Consider the following 17,756-nt stretch of genomic DNA (forward strand, 5'->3'; position numbering starts at 1 on the left):
ATCCCCCAATTTGGTGTTGTCCCCAAATTTTGAAATTGTACTTCTGATTCCCAAGTCCAAATCGTTTATCTAAAATCCTTCCCACCTTTTGCCAGTCTGAGAAACCACCTCTAACCACCTACACTCTGTTTCCTGTTTTGTAGCCAGCTTGCTATCCATTCTGCTACTTGTCCCGACTTCACATGCTCTGACCTTAGTTATGAGTCTACTAGGCAGTACCTTATCGAAGGTCTTTTGAAGATCCAAATATATTACATCTACCACATTACCCTTGTCTACCCTTTCTATTACTTCTTCAAAGAATTCAATAAGGTTGGTCAAGTATGACCTTTCCTTTTGAAATCCATGCTGACTATTCTTTATTATATTTTCGATTTCTAGGTGTTTTTCGTTACATCTTTGAATAAGGATTCCATTATCTTTCCTACCAACGACGTTAAGCTAATTGGTTTATAGTTCCCTGGACTGGTTATATCTCCCTTTTTAAATATAGGAACAACATTAGCTGTTCGCTAGCCCTCTGGCACTATTTCCTTTTCTCTTGATTTTTTTATATACATGTAATAGTGCCTCTGCTATCTCTTCCCTAATTTCTTTCAATATGTGCGAATGCAATCCATCCAATCAGGGGTTTTATCCTCTCTAAGTTTAATTAGTTTATCAATTCTCTCTCCCCTTTCTATTTTAAATGTCTTTATATCTTTTTTGATCTCTTCTTCTAATGTCATGATGAGGGGAGATAGAAGAGAAACTAGGGAAAGATATGTGTTCAGGGCTAGGGCAGGGAGGAGCCTGGGGGCAGGTTTGGCTTGGTGGGAAGAGGAAGGAGGAGAAGCAGCAGAGGCAGCCAAGTGGATGGTCTCAATCTTAATTACGAAGAAATCAATGAGCTCCTCGCATTTGTTGTTGGAGGTGAGGGTGGAGGGGGCAGGGGAGAGGGGTTTACGGAAATGGTTGGTAATGGAGAAAAGAAGCCGGGGGCTTGTCTTTGCTCTCCGGGATGATTCGGGGGTAGTGGACAGTTGTGGCTGAGAAGAGTGAGGCCTGAAAGCACTTGATGATGTGGTCCAGCCAGATCTGGTGATAAATGGCTAAACCAATTGTGCACCAGACATGCTCAAGTCTGTACCCCTTGGACTTGAGGAAGCCATACCAAAGGTCTTGACTGGCATGAGAAAGAGTAATGGTTTTGCTAGGGATAGGGGATCAAAGGTGCATGCAGTCAAATGTTTTTGCCTGTTTTCTTAGAAATTCCCTTTGAAGAAGTAACAAAAAGGGTACTTTATAAGGGACAAAGTTGATAAGAAAAGATTTGTCAAACACATTGGGCCCGATATTAGGAGAGAGGCGGGTTGGCAGTGGGGGGTCGACTGGGCGCGTGGGTAACGCGCCCAGTGAATTCGGGGTGCTCCGCACGCAATCGCAGCTTAATTGAAGGTACTTACCTGTGCTTCCGGGTTTCGCGCTGGAAAGCTGCGCAGCGGGCGGACTGCGCAGCCGCATCATAGGCTGTCAGCTGGAGGAGCCCTACTTAAAGGGGCAGTCCTCCACTGACTGATGCTGCAGAAAATAGGAAAAATTACAGCATGGAGCAGCCCAGGGGAAAGGCTGCTCCCAGGTTTAATGATGCCTCACTCCAGGTCTTACTGGACGGGGTGAGGAGGAGGGGGAGGACAGAGATCATCCCCCCGGCGGACGGGAGGAAGTGGCCTGCCTCTGCCACCACGGAGGCCTGGCTCGAGGTTGCAGAGGAGGTCACCTACACCACCAACATATCGAGCACCTGCATAGAGTGCAGGAGGCGCTTCAATGACCTAAGTAGGTCAGCCGAAGTGAGTACACTTACTCATTCCCCTCCCCTCCGTCTGCCACATCACCGTCCCCACCCCACATCTCTTTCTGCACTGCCAACACTACTCTGTCACGTCACTCCTCACACCCACTCAAACCTCATCCTCATCTTACCTGCACTTACTCACCTCGCCAGTACTCATCCCATCACTACCACTCAACCCAATCCTCATGGCTCGATCTCATACTCGCCCTCTCATACATCTCTTTCACAGTCAGCCTCACTCAACCTGCCACTACCTGTGCTGCAGCCACAGGGCATGCATCACATATGTGCAGTAGGAAGCGTAAGGCAAACATGTCGTGAGCATTAAGGGGATGCACAAGGGTGTTTGAGGGTTTGTCATGGTTTTTACTTTGATTTCTGATCAACTCACATTACATATTATATTGTCACCACTACTGCCACGTCTTTGCAAATCTTGTCTGGTTTGTGCAATAATGCCCTTTGTTGAGGATCACTATGAAGACCCACAACTGATGCCACCCATTGTATCACTGCAGAGTGGGTGTAGGTGTATTTGCAGGGCTCTTTTGTGCAGACGACTGAGAGATGTCGGCGATGTCCCCAGTGGCACCCTGGAAGGATGCGAAGGAGAAGTTGTTGAAGGCAGTGGTGACTTTGACAGCGACAGGTAAAAAGATGGTGCTTGGGCCAGCCGGGAGCAGCTTGGCATGAAGGAGGCTGCAGATGTCCACGACTACATGTCAAGTGACTCTGAGCCTCCGTGTGCACTGCTGCTCAGAGAGGTCCAGGAAGCTGAGCCTCGGTCTGTAGACCCTGTGGCGAGAGTACTGCCTTCTGCGACGCATCTCTCTCTGCGGTTGCCCTCCTTCTGCTGTGCAGATGAATATGTCACAGCACTGTGTTGTGGAGCTCCACTTGTCAGAGGTGGCTGGCGAGGCTGGTGATGCTGTTCGTCCTCCGAGGAGGTCATGACTGCAGCTACGGCGGCCCCCATCCAGAAGATGTACGTTTGAGGGGATCCGCAAGGTAGGTACATGTGTCTGCACACCGGGGTAAGTGTGCAAGTTGGTGAATTTTATTGTTAGGAGGAGGGTGGTGGAGGCCAAACTTTGTCCAAAGTGACAGAGTGGCCTCCTGCAATGAGTGAGGGTCCCGTCCCCCGCCCCACCACCTGTCAAATGGACCTTTGCAGCTGCCACAGGCTGATGGCTGCAACACGTCCATTTCAACTGGGAGCGTTTCCCCCAGTACGGGAAACAGTCCCAGTTGGGTTGAAAAATCCCACTCCTCCTAAAATATCATGTCAATCAGGTTTGCTAATGACCTGAAGTATCTACTTAATTAGTTTAAGTGGCATCCCGCCAGCTTTAATTGCCGGTGGGAGTCCCGCATGCGGGGGCTGCGCGCGCATGTAAGCACGTCACTGGGGAACCCGGAAGCGGGCAGGTTGGAGCCAGGCTCCGGACCCGCCCCGGGAATCCCCGATTTACAGAACCCCCCCGCCACAAACCCGCTGGCTCGGAGATCTGAAAATCGAGCCCATTATTTTTGTTTATGACACAATGGCATAAATCTTGTCAGAAAATATCATCCCTTCTTCTTGTTACTACCTTATAATGATGACTCTTCTCTCCCACCAAAGTGAACAAATGTTTTTCCCATGAGGACACTGCCTTTTTAAGATGCTATTGAAAGTTTGTATTTTGCCTGGTTTATTTGAGCTCATCTGTGGACATTATTGGAATATGTGCAATCTCTGAAGTGGATATTTTTAGTATTGAAAAGAAATATCAACTCGGTTAGGCTCTGCAATGGGTTTGTGGCTTTAAATGTGCTAAACAGGGACCAAGCACTCCTTATAGAGGGACGGAAGGAGAAAAAAATTTGCTGATCACATGACCTCCTCTTCCTAGTGGACGGTTTAAAGATCAGCACGACCAGAGGCCTGGAAACAGTATGCGTGTCATAGGGAGAATCTAAAAGATTGGGAGGGGTGTAAAGAAAGAGAGCTCAAATTCAGAATAAAAACTGCAAAAGCTGCTTGTGTTAAATTGCTATTTAGATCAATAATCTGAATGATGGTGCACCAATCAATGGAGTTATTTTTAGTTACAACTTACCGAGAAAAACCCTAGGAGATCTTCTCTTGGGTAGCACTCCACCCGAAGCTCCCGTGGCCTTCTGTAATTTTGAAATCAAGAAAAAAAGCTCATTAGGTTCAAATCTTCTTCAAATCATCTTCAAATCATCCTTCACAAAGATGTTTGTAATTTTTTCCCTTTCAGTGTTTAACATTACAGCTACATCAAATGGCATTCAGTTAAAAGTGAACGTGACTAGTTTTAATAGTCAATAAGGTTCTACTATGTGTTGAGTATCTTTCTAGACTGTGGCAGCATAAACCTCTGAGAATTGCAGTGGTCATGTTAGATACATTTTTGGAATTATACACCACTGACAGCCATTCATTGCACTTTTGTAATCACCTGCAAGAGTTCTTAGCTTTATATCACCGTAGAACTTCATAATAATGCATGCTTATTGTGGTGAGGGCATATTACAAAGAGAATCTTTATATTATTAACATAGGAAACTTCACAAATATTTTATACATCTCATCTGACACATTGGTCCATCACACTTGAAGGCCTTACTTCAGGCATCACGCCTGGTGATACACTAATGTGTGTCACACTTGCATATGAATAACTCAAATTTCATGTTCATAAAACAGCAACAACAGATCAGGAGCATAAGAATCAAGCACAAGGAAATGAGGTAGATAAACTATCAAGGAGAAACTCATAAGGACGCAAGAACATAAGAAAACAGCAAATCAAGCACAGGCAGTTGATTTTTGAGTATTTAAAATGTCTTCAGGAATATTTCTGTTAAGAGGCTTAAGAAGCCAGAGACTTGAATTCATGGGGTTTTCCAGACAGAGGGCACGGTAGTCTAGTTATGTTACTGGACCAGTAATCCAGAGGTATAGATTAATAATTCAGCAGAACGAGAGTTCAAATCCCACCTTGGCAGTTTGAGAATTTGAATTCAGTTTTTAAAAATCTGGAAATAAAACGCTGGGATCAGTAAAAGTGACCATGAAGCTGTCGGATTGTCATAAAAACCCAATTGGTTCATTAATGACCTTTCGGGAAGGAAACCTGCTATCCTTACCCAGACTGGCCTATGTGACTCCAATCTAACACTAACGTGGTTGACTCTTAACTGCCCTCTGAAGTGGCCTAGCAAGCCACTCAGTTGTATCAAACTGCTGCGGTTCAAGAAGGCATCCTAGCACTTACTCAGGGCAACTAACTAGGGATGGGCTTATCAGAAAGTACCCCAGACTTGAATGGGTCCTAGTATCAGAAGGTAACAGAAAGTGCTATTTGTAATAAAAGTTCACACGTGATCCACTTGTGGAAATACAGACTTTTACAGCACGGAAGGAGGTCATTCAGTCCAGACTACACGATAACATCAACAAGTTCCATCCCACCATCAAGCTCACCATGGACTACTCCTCAGAATCAGTTTCTTTCTTGGACACACGAATCTCCATCAAAGACGGGCACCTCAGCACCTCACTCTACCGCAAGCCCACGGACAACCTCACGATGCTCCACTTTTCCAGCTTCCACCCTAACCACGTCAAAGAGGCCATCCCCTATGGACAGGCCCTGCGAATACACAGGGTCTGCTCAGACGAGGAGGAACGCGATGGACACCTACAGACGCTGAAAGACGCCCTAGTAAGAACGGGATATGACGCTCGACTCATCGATCGACAGTTCCGACGGGCCACAGCAAAAAATCGCATAGACCTCCTCAGGAGACTAACACGGGACGCAACCAACAGAGTACCCTTTGTCGTCCAGTACTTCCCCGGAGCGGAGAAACTACGCCATGTTCTCCGCAGCCTTCAACATGTCATCAATGAGGACAAACACCTCGCTATGGCCATCCCCACACCTCCACTACTCGCCTTTAAACAGCCACCCAACCTCAAACAGACCATCGTTCGCAGCAAATTACCTAGCTTTCAAGAGAACAGCGTCCACGACGCCACACAACCCTGCCACGGTAACCTCTGCAAGACATGCCAGATCATCGACACAGATACCACCATCACACGAGATGACACCACCCACCAGGTGCATGGTTCATACTCCTGTGACTCAGCCAACGTTGTCTACCTCATACGTTGCAGGAAAGGATGCCCCAGAGCATGGTACATTGGCGAGACCATGCAGACGCTGCGACAACGGATGAACGGACACCGCGCAACAATCGCCAAACAGGAGGGTTCCCTCCCAGTCGGGGAACACTTCAGCAGTCATGGACATTCATCCACCGACCTTCGGGTAAGCGTACTCCAAGGCGGCCTTCGAGACACACGACAACGCAAAATCGTCGAGCAGAAATTGATAGCCAAGTTCCGCACCCATGAGGACGGCCTCAACCGGGATCTTGGGTTCATGTCACGCTACACGTTACCCCACCAGCGAACAAATGTTATCTGTTTTTAATATAATGGGTCATTTGCTGGCTCTCTCTGCCTTCCGGATGTTTCTGCCTCTCTCTGTGTTTTTTTTTCTCTGTTTTTTTTCCCTGTTTGTTTTTTTGTTGAATGTGTATTCGGAGGTTCTGCAGGTAACACCTCTCTGTCTGAACACGGTGATTGCCTTGGCAACGGGCAGTTGCAGGGGCAGTCTGTAAACACCATGTATTATTGTTCAATATGTATAAATGCGTAGGCTTCAAGGAGATCTTGAAACATTTGCCTGAGGAAGGAGAAAATCTCCGAAAGCTTGTGAATTTAAAATAAAATTGCTGGACTATAACTTGGTGTTGTAAAATTGTTTACAAACATCTCACATGTGGCAGTTCTCTGGAAGAGTCCTATTCTCCTGCCCTTTCCAATTTTTCTTATTTAAATAGTCATCCTCCTTCCCTTTTAAAGGTTATTTCAAATTCTGCTTCTACCACTGGTTCTGGTGAGACTTTCCACATCCTAAAAACCTTATGTAAGAAAAATTTCTCTATCCTCTCCCTTCATTATTTAATACTACAGTTATGGAGAACCATAGAAAAGATACAGCACAGAAGGGGGCCATTTGGCCCATCGTGTCCGCGTCGGCATGTGTTCACTGACAAGTGAAAAAAGATATTCCTTATCAAAGTCTTTCATAATCTTGAACACTTCTTTCAGACCTCTTAACCTTTTTGGTTCCAATGAGAATAGCCCCAGTTTCTCTAGTCTCTCCTCTTAACTAAAGCTTCTCATCCCTGGTATCATCTTATTGATTATGTTCTGCATCGTCTTTGTAGCCTTTACATCCTTCCTAAAGTAGGATGTACAAAACTGGACATCATTCTAACTGCAACCCAACTGATAATTTGTACAGATTTAGCATTACCACTTTGCTTATGTACTTTATGTCCCTATTCGTAAAACCTAGAATTCAACTTTTTTTTAAAGAAACAGCTTTATCAACTTGTCGACCCATTTTTAAAGATCTGTGTATCTGAACCCATGGATCTCTTTGCTTTCCTACTACTTTTAAAGTTTTACCATTTCAGTGTATATTTGCTCTCCCTTTCCTTTCTCCCAAAATGTATCAGCTCACATTTCTCCACTTTAAATTTTGACTGACATCTATCTGTCCAATCTACCAACCTGTCCATATCCTCCTGAAGTTACTGATAATCAATCCTCTTCACAATTAATCATGTTTATATTGAGCACACTTCCTGTCTGTTCCATTCAACTACCTTTTGTTGCATTTTAATCACACTTTGCGTCAACTTTTTTCTATTATAATTTCCCATGTCCACATTTATAATGGCATTCACCGATGTCAATTTGTCATTTGGTAACTGTCCAATTTGGCCACTAGCTGGCTCTGAGACAAAATTCAGGAAAGTTCTCCCAAGGTCCTAGCCAAACTTTATCCCTCAACCAACACCATCAAAAACATATCATAGAAACATAGAAATTTACAGCCCATCATGTCTGTGCTGACCAAAAAAAGAGCTATCCAGCCTAACCCCATTTTCCAACTCTTGGTCCGTAGCCTTGTAGGTTACAGCACTTCAAATGCACATCCAAGTACTTTTTAAATGTGATGAGGGTTTCTGCCTCTACCACCCTTTCAGGCAGTGAGTTCCAGACCCCCACCACCTTCTGGGTGAAAAAATTTCCCCTCAACTCCCCTCTAATCCTTCTACTAATTATTTTAAATCTATGCCCCCTGGATATTGACCTCTCTGCCAAGGGAAACAGGTCTTTCTTATCCACTTTATCTAGGCCCTTCATAATTTTATACACCTCAATTAAATCTCCCCTCAGCCTCCTTTGTTCCAAAGAAAACAATCCCAGCCTATCCAATCTTTCCTCCTGGCTAAAATTGTCCAGTCCTAGAACATCCTTGTAAATCTCCTCTGTATCCTCTCTACTGCAATCACATCTTTCCTGTAATGTGGAGAGCAGAACTGTACGCAGTACTCTCGTCGTGGCCTAACTAGTGTTTTATCCAGTTCTAGCATAACCTCCCTACTCTTATATTCTATGCCTCGGCTAATAAAGGAGAGTATCCCATATGCCTTCTTAACCACCTTATCTACCTGTCCTGCTATCTTCAGGGATCTATGTACATGTACTCTAAGGCCCCTCCTTTCCTCTTCACTTCTCAGTATCCTACCATTTATTGTGTACTCCCTTGCCTTGTTTGCCCTCCTCAAATGCATTACCTCACACTTCTCTGGACTGAATTTCATTTGCCACTTTTCTGCCCACCTGACGAGTCCATTGATATCTTCCTGCAGTCTACAGCTTTCTTCCTCACGATCCATCACGCGGCCAATTTTTGTATCATCTGCAAATTTCTTAATCATGCCCCCTACATTTAAGTCCAGATCACTGATATATACCATTTATTTTATTGTTATTTGTGGGACCTTGCTGTTCTGCAAATTGACCGTCATTTCACCTGAAGTCTACAATTGATTTTAACTCCCCATGTGCAATACCACGGGAGATTGACTAGTATATATAGTAAATGGTGGGTGTAAAGTATAAAACTGAGCTTCTGCTGTGAAACTGAATTCATTGCAGCAGTGAGGTTTGAAGCTATTGTGAAATTTTAGGGGTACTTCCGTATGTAAAGAGTTGCGAAGAATATTGTTGAAACATTACAGTATCCTAAATAAGTTATTCAAACTTCAAAGGTTAATACTGCACAGCCTGCAATGGCTCAAATTGAGGAGGACATTGAATCTTCCAGGATTTAATCAAGATCACAACTGGTACTTTTCAATTTTATGCCAAAATGTCAGGAGCGATGTGCTTTCTAACAGGATACTTGTGAAAAGCATATCTCTCAGTCCAGCAACTATAAAACGTTGGAACTTCTGACTGCAGATCAAAAATTCAAGTCCCAGTCTCAACTGGGCAATTGTCACAAGTTCTTTGCATGGGCCATTAGATTGCATACGTAAAATAGCTGCAAATTAGCTCAATAAACAAACCACAGGGGCAAGTTTCAGCTGCCACATATTCAGACATGTGATGAACTTATTTGTCATAATCCAAAAAATGTATGAGCACATGGGAACACTGAAGTTTCCACTCCTCAGCCCTGTGCTACCTCCTTTTTGTGATTTAGAGAATGTACAAAACCAATTATGCCAAAAAGAGTAATTGTTGTAATTTAGCACCTTAATAAGCAGGAAATGAGAAAGGCAGATTTTATTGGTATTGGCATCAATTTGATTGTAGGAGGTTCTGGACAGGAACGCAGCAAAATTCAGTTCTGGCACATTCCAACACCTCGCCTCCCCAAAGCACTTACAAGAAAACATTCCCGAGAGATGTTCATTAGCTGAGCATTATCATTCCACCATCCAAAAAACCTGACAGGAGGTCAGAAAAAGAATGCACAGTATAAAGATCTGATCAATATGGGAGTATTGCTTTGATAACATACTAACTGTCTCTATGGCTGACTTAGAGTCCACTCAAGAAGGTCTGCAGACAGGTCTAGTTAATTTTGGAGAAAGAACAGTGAACCATAAAGGAGGGTTCTGTTCACTTTATAGTGGCATTAATGGCAGCCATGAGAAGATGCACACCACCAGAAATTTAACTGGACCAGCCATATAAATACTGTGGCTACAAGAGCAGGTCAGAGGCTGGATATTCTGCGGCGAGTGACTCACCTCCTGACTCCCCAAAGCCTTTCCACCATCTACAAGGCACAAGTCAGGAGTGTGATGGAATACTCTCCACTTGCTTGGATGAGTGCAGCTCCAACAACATTCAAGAAGCTCGACACCATCCAGGACAAAGCAGCCTGCATGATGGGCACCCCATCCACCACCCTAAACATTCACTCCCTTCACCACCGGCGCACCGTGGCTGCAGTGTGTACCATCCAAAGGATGCACTGCAGCAACTTGTCAAGGCTTCTTCGACAGCACCTCCCAAACCCACAACCTCTACCACCTAGAAGGACAAGGGCAGCAGGCACATGGGAACAACACCACCTGCACGTTCCCCTCCAAGTCACATACCATCCCGACTTGGAAATATATTGCCATTCCTTCATCGTTGCTGGGTCAAAATCCTGGAACTCCCTTCCTAACAGCACTGTGGGAGAACCTTCACCACACAGACTGCAGCAATTCAAGAAGGCGGCTCACCACCACCTTCTCAAGTGCAATTAGGGATAGGCAATAAATGCTGGCCTCGCCAGCAACGCCCACATCCCATGAATGAATTAAAAAAAGTTGCCTAAACATGGCATTACAGAAGGAGATCAGAGCTCATGACAGCTGCCGGGGCCTGACGTCATACTATTCTGACCACATTTCTTCTGGTGGCCCACTAGAAGCAGCTCCACGGCAACTGTTCAAGGCACTCCTGAAAGATACTCTGTCAGACATTCCCACATATCCTACCACCGGCCCTGCTGAAAAATCTAAAACTCTCCAAATTCACCTTCTACCAATAACAGAGGGGCACACCACAAGCCTGCATCCCTGGGGTACAGTGCATTAGTCACGTCTTGGATGCACATGGGCATGGCTTTCTCATCCAAAATATCTCCTGCAGGTGACCAGAATGATCAGTGGAGCTCCAATCTTCACAGTCATAGGCAGGCAGTTCCAAACATGGAGGAGACCCTTGCAACTTCTATTATTGTTTGACGATGTTCAGTGCTTATTTTCTTGGAGAGCTTCAACCTCCTCAAACATTGTTCGTTTACCAGTCCCTGAAACAATATTCTGTAGAGCTTTTCTCTGATATATAGTCTTCTGTTGAGAGTTCTACATTAAATCAACAATCACTCATTCCTTCCCACCCACCCCACCAACATCCTTTTGGTAGAAGCAATATCAATTTGAACTGTGGGGGTGTCCTCCTAACTGAAAACAAATTATAGAGGGCAATAACGAGGGGGAACTAAGGAAGTATGGAATGTGATGACAAAATATATCTTTTAAATAACAAAAGCACAAAGCCCATTACACTCAATCACATCCCACACAATCTGAAAATTGCTAACATCAGCACTATTTTTTAAACTGTGAACTAATGTGATTATTTATTTACTGTGGTTCTGTTCAAATGTATATGGAAGCAGAAGAATTTTTGTACAATTCCCTATTTACAGGAAGCCATCATTTTGATTGCTATAAAATGCTGAACAATTGATTCCTATACAGCTTAACTAGTTTTCTTGTTGTAATAGTTAATTATTTGAATTACTCAATGCAATGTAAAGGGGTGATTTACTTAGAATTCACTCAGTCATCAGATTCAAAAAACAAATTATTTTTTTAAAAATGAAATAAATAAATCACTTTAATAACACACATTTCAATCCTTAGACACACGTATACAGCCTTAATTCAAAAGTCTCTGGGCTGTTGACAGATTGTAACAGTCCAAATTCATTCATCTACACATAGATAAGTTTCCGGTTGGTCATTTCTGCTGGCTAATAATGCTGACGTGCTACTCCTTCCACATACACTCCTGGTACCCATCACCGGACTTGTACATTGCCAATTGACATCTCAGTCCTGTGACACTTCTTCCAAACCTCGCCAGTCATTTCTTGCTTTTCTCTTCTACATCTTTGCTGGTCTCTGTCCATTGTCTGTTTAGCTTCCAGTACCATTCATTCTTTTCCCACTGTGGACTTCGGTCTCTAATTAGTTTTCCACTGTTTCTCAGTCTCCCCACATCTTTCACAGATTGTGTTCCAACATTCCATGATTTTCCCCCCTCCCAGTATTACTGTTCACTTTCCCTAATGCGTTCTAGTTCCTTTTATCAAGTTTCTCCCTTCCACCACCCTCCGTTACTAGGTTATCAAGTCTTTGATATACTTTGCCTTATTTTTCCCAGCCAGTCTGCTTCTATCCTTGTCTTGAACACTTGGTCTTCAATCTCTCTTGTGCTTTTCCACACCTTTAAACTCTCGGTAAGATCAACCAACTACACACCCTACCCCTTCAGACGTCTCCCAGTTCTGGAAACACCTCAAACACTCTTAATGTTTTCTCCCAGGCTGAGCGCATCTGCTTTGCAACATGACTACATCTGAACACCTCAAAACTCCAGGTTCATACATGCAAGTATAACTCACATGCTGCAGTATATTACCATAACATTTAATAGAATGTACAACATTAGTTTATTGGTATTTTTTGAAAGTCAGAATTCATGATTCTGGCAGCTTTTTTTCTTAATGCCCCATCATAATTTTTATATCTTGTATTAAATACTCATTTCAAACAAAACTCGGTTGCATTACACAGCAAAAATCAGTGTCAGATCTACAAAACAATTAAATGATGCCACTGATCAAAGGTTAAAGAAAAACCAATTTAAAAAAAACACAAATGTACAAATCTATTAAAAAGATGTAGAAATTAGGTGATCAGGAAAAGAAATAAAAATTACACAGGCTTCAATCAAATAAACCAACTCAATGGCCATCTCTTCTGAAAATGTAAGCAATGGAAAATAATTATAGTTAACTTTTTAAAAAATGTATGTTGATTGCTTTCAAGATTTTAGTTTAAACGGTGAGTCATTAGGGCAACTGTTGGAATTAGTGAACAGAAAAGTGATGTAACAAAATTATGGGCAATTAACCAAGGGTACTTCAACAGTCTTATTTCAGCTATCAATTATATCCAACAATTCAGCCTTACATAATGTCAAAATCAGAAACACCTCTTCGTTATTTTTCCCCCAACCTCCTCGATGAGGTCCTCCCTCTCTAATAGCTTTGAGCAGACAACCCGACATGGTGTATATATGCCTGCAATTACCCCAGCCCAAGCACATCATGCTGTACTTATCTACATTGAATAAACATCTGCCGTGCAGGGGCCCATTCCCCAGATGCATCTAGATCTGCCTTCAGACTATTTATTTCATCCAAGGTCCTAACTCCCATATATATTTTCATGTCATCAGTCAACTGGTGGAGTGTTCCCCTGATGTCTTCATCCAGATCATTAATAAAGATGGTGAAAAGCAACAAACCAAACACGGATTGCTACGGGACTCCACCAGACCCCACACAGAGCTGCTACCAGTAATAACTACCCTCTGTCTGTGCAAATGTAATCAATTCGCTATCCAGCCTAAGATCTACCTGCCAGTCGCACAAAACATAGTCCTACTTAGCAGCCCTTTTTGCAGCATTTTATCAAAAGCTTTTTCAAAATCAAGATACACATATCTACTAGACTTCCACCATCCACCAACGTTATAACCTCTTCAAAAAAATGTAATCAAATTGGTGGGACAGGATCTCCTTTCCCAGAAGTCATGCTGGGATTCCCTATCTAACCTCTGGTCTTTCTAGATGATTAAATAATGCATCATTAATTAGGGGCCTTAAACTAGGGATTAAAAGATTATTTCTTTTTAAATATATAAATTAACATTTTGGTGCTGTGCCACTGAGTGAAATCTTTCCTACTGAAGTAGGATGTCTATCTTGAATTTGAAAATATCGCAGGAATTAAGTTACAGAGTGATTGCATTGTACTTAGCAATTGAAAAAGTATTAAAAAGATTTGCTTTAAAAGGAAATACAATAAATTATGCTTCCTATGTGGATGAACTACTCAGCTTAAAGGGGAGAACTGTTAAAATTATGGGTCAGCTAAAATAGCACATTACAGTATTTTCTATACAAAAGTAAACAATTCAACCTAATAAAAGGCAGAGGGATCACTGTTTAGTGATGTTTGTATTACCCAAGATCCTAGAACAGTCTGCTCCTAAAATTCAATGTCATTTTCACATAAGCATCTTAATTTTTAATCAAAGTGGCTTAAAGATAATTTTGAAAGGTAGCCATGAGCTGTGACCTTTTAAACCTACATTAAGTGTTAAAAATAAATTTTCTGTACCATTGCTGATATCATTCTTACCTCCTTAATGGTTCGTTTTAGATGCATATAGACACATTGCCCTGTTTTGCGATAATGTCTCTCTACATGTTCCCTTCCAAACCCGAGAAAAGTACTCATACACACATAAAGGCCACCTTCAGATTCCTACAATTTAAACAAAATAGAACAATTTGTTTAATATTGAAAACAATTGAGAGTAAATGGGAAAATTAAAGTTTGATGCAGTAAGGCAACTAACTTCAATATCATATATAACACTTAACTTCAAGGTATAATTCAACCAAAATAGCATTACGCACAACTGCCACAAAAAGTGTATTAAAACATAGAATTTTGCAGTCTCCCTACTGGTTAAAAACATATGTTCCTTCATATCTACCATTAATAACTTTCTGCTCACAGCATATGAACCAACATCATTAGTGATTTGATGAGAAAAGCTATAATATGCAGCATCAGTATTGCAAGATTGAGTTAACCTTGGAGCTGTTTTTAAAACATTTAGCACGTGCAGCATTATTAAAGCACTGAAAATGTAGCTAACCTTTTTGCAGATTGTCGATATTTAAAAGATTCATTTTAAATATATTCCTAGTTAGAATGCAATGTCAGAAAACCCTTTAACCATCTTTACACAGCAACTTAGGTTCTCTGAGAGTCAATGGATATAAGTCATAAAGAGAAGTACACGTGTGGGGTCTTATACTGTAGCTGGAATGCTAAAGAGCTCGTACACATCATTGGGTCACCCTTCAGAAATGCGTAAATGAGTTGAACATTCAGTGTGAAAATATCTATGTTTTGGTTGATGTGAATCATCTATGGACTCTGATCAGATCTATCTCTCATTACATATAAAATCTATACATACTATTATAAAAATGGAACATCTAACGTAAGCTTCCTTTTTGTTTCATTTCAGAGATTACAAGCTGCCTAATGCAAATTTCACTGTCACACTTTGTTTTTAAAAAAGTATAGAGAAATGAAGGCAGTTACTTGGAGTGTACAGAAATACTCTCCAGGAACACAATACCAGAGCCACAATGTATGCAGCCTCTTAATTGGACTTCCCACAAATAATGCCAAAGTTCTGGTATTTACCCTACAAAACAATTAATCTTTTAATGAACTTACGCAGTGGTTACTTATCATTAGATTTTGCAGTCTTTAAGAGATTTGGTTCCACTTTTGAACAGAATAATACATTGTGTATAACATTCCTCCTTATAAAACGTATTATTCATCTTAAGTGTGAGCAATTTCACTTCAATGTGTTAAAAGAGGTATGTTTAGCATGCACAGACGTTACACTTCTTGTCCAGAACATTTTATTTTGAATCTCTAAACATGGAAAAGATTTAAAGGTATATGTACCAGTTAATATCTGTGACTTTTGGTTTGTTGTGAAAATTCCTATTTTCTTTAAGTCTGTTTACTCAAATTTTTGCATTGTGTTCTGCTCAGTGAAATCAGTTTAGTGGCAAATAATAGTTGTTTCCAAATCATATTCGACTGACTCCTGTGTCGTATTTTATACCATCTTCAAAACCATACTTTCTGTTGTCATATTTTTAGATCACCTTTTCCCATTATAAGTTCCTATATCCACATTTATAATAGAAACTGTGTAAACTTGTCACACTATAATTATGCCCTCCTGCCAGTGACACTATAGAGCCTCAGTTTTGCATCTTCCAGCTCATTGGCCTATACTGCAAGGACACTCTTATTCTCTAACTAACTCTACTTCCCAAATTGCCCCAAGTTTTCCTATAGATTTTTTAAAAACGTTTTGATTTAATATTTCTAAGAACAGAATGCATGACTTTAAAATGGGACTGAACTACATCTTTATGCCCTGGTCCAATTATCCCCCTGTACTCTAACCATGCACAAACTGAAGACTGCACTTTGTCTTGACTTTCTGTGTTTAATACCTCGGAAGATCAACAAATAAGAGGAAACATTGAAAGGAAGGAAAATAACGAATTATGAAACATTATGTAGAATTTTCCATTAGAAGTGGTCTGATTTGTACTGGAAAGTCAAAAGTGCCTCATTTACGTATGAATCTAGCCCAAGCGTTAATGCACAGGACTACTGTTGATAAGAGAAAACCTTAAGTATTTTTTTAAAATGTTTCCATCACCTTTAACTGCTTAAAAGCATAAATGCACTGAGATGCATTTCAAGACCCTCTGCCTCCACCAGCTTGTAACTCTTAAAACAAGAAACTACATTCACGATAATTTGAAACTGACACCTAAGCTATTACCCTGAGCATTTTGTTCAAAAAAAATCTTAATAACTTGTATGTTTTAGCTTAAATTAGAGTATTACATAGATGTAGGTAGAATTTTACAGCACAGAGAGGCCATTTGGCCCAACATGTTTATGCTGGTGTTTATGCTCCACATGAGCTTCCTCCCACCCTATCAACACATCCTTCTATTCCTTTATCCCTCGTGTACTTATCTAGCTTTCCCTTAAATGCATCTATGCTATTCGCCTCAACTACTCCATGTGGTAGCAACTTCCACATTCTAACCACTCTCTGGGTAAAGAAGTTTCTCCTGAATTCATTACTGAATTTATTAGTGACTATCTTATATTTATGGCCCCGAGTTTTGGACTTCCCCCACAAGTGAAAACATCCTCTCTATGTAGACAAATAGTGAAGGAAAATTATTATGCCGATTGAAAAACGTGTCCATTTATCCTGCTAGAAATAGCAGGAAAAAACGTTCAGTTGGTACCATTAGGCAAAACTATTACCTGTGCTGGATTAGATATTACAAAGGGATGTGAAAACTTTCTATATACTTTATCGCCACTTGATGGAGCACAACACACGTACTATTTTCACTGTTAATATAGTGATCACATTACACCTCAAATAAAAGAAATACAAGATATAACTAAAAATACCATATTCAAAGTTATTAATACTTCAAACTAAGTAATTGTTAATCAAGTCTATTCATCCCTAGGATTGTTTTTTTATCTGGTTGGTATACATCAAATCAGTTCAGGGTAAAAAAAAAAGAAATGCGACACCCCAGCCCTAAACTCTCTGGATATAAATAACTTGTCGCAGGCACTGTTGATGAACGCCAAACAGCTGAGTCACCTTTTACCACGTTTTAACGCTTCTATTTTATTAAAAATGTAATCAAATAAGTAGTATTGTCCTCCATGCCACCCTTTCAAATTTATATAAGAGTTTAAAAGTTCCAAAAGTTATTTTCCTTCATCTTAGGTTTTTATTTCCTTTCTTTCCAGAAGTAAATTTTTCAAAACATCTTTGAGCATTTCGTTACTTTTCATTTGCCTTTCAGATCCTTTTTAACTTGAAGGTTACTCGTCTAAATATAATTGACAGGATTATAGAACTAGCTGCCTCCCCCACACACCCCTTCAGAATAACGTCTTCCTCTTTATTTCGGTTTAAATTCTCGCCCTCTCCATTCACCACCCTCTCTGA

At 41.3% G+C, this 17,756-nt stretch overlaps 1 protein-coding gene across 2 annotated transcripts in view; it reads right to left on the reverse strand.

The window, feature by feature from the left end:
- Positions 1-17,756, reverse strand: part of usp13 (ubiquitin specific peptidase 13) — a 95,866-nt gene that overhangs the window by 77,639 nt on the left and 471 nt on the right. For both annotated transcript variants that reach the window (XR_010965507.1, XM_067995306.1), the window contains exons 2-3: positions 14,288-14,413; positions 3,940-4,000 (exon numbers count right to left, since the gene is read on the reverse strand). Coding sequence is in view for 1 of the 2 variants with exons in the window: in XM_067995306.1 (XP_067851407.1) it covers positions 3,940-4,000; positions 14,288-14,413 (187 nt within the window). In the remaining variant the exon portion in view is untranslated. The remainder of the gene's footprint in view (positions 1-3,939; positions 4,001-14,287; positions 14,414-17,756) is intronic.

The sequence above is a fragment of the Heptranchias perlo genome, chromosome 13, assembly GCF_035084215.1.
Source record: "Heptranchias perlo isolate sHepPer1 chromosome 13, sHepPer1.hap1, whole genome shotgun sequence".
NCBI lineage: Eukaryota > Metazoa > Chordata > Chondrichthyes > Hexanchiformes > Hexanchidae > Heptranchias > Heptranchias perlo.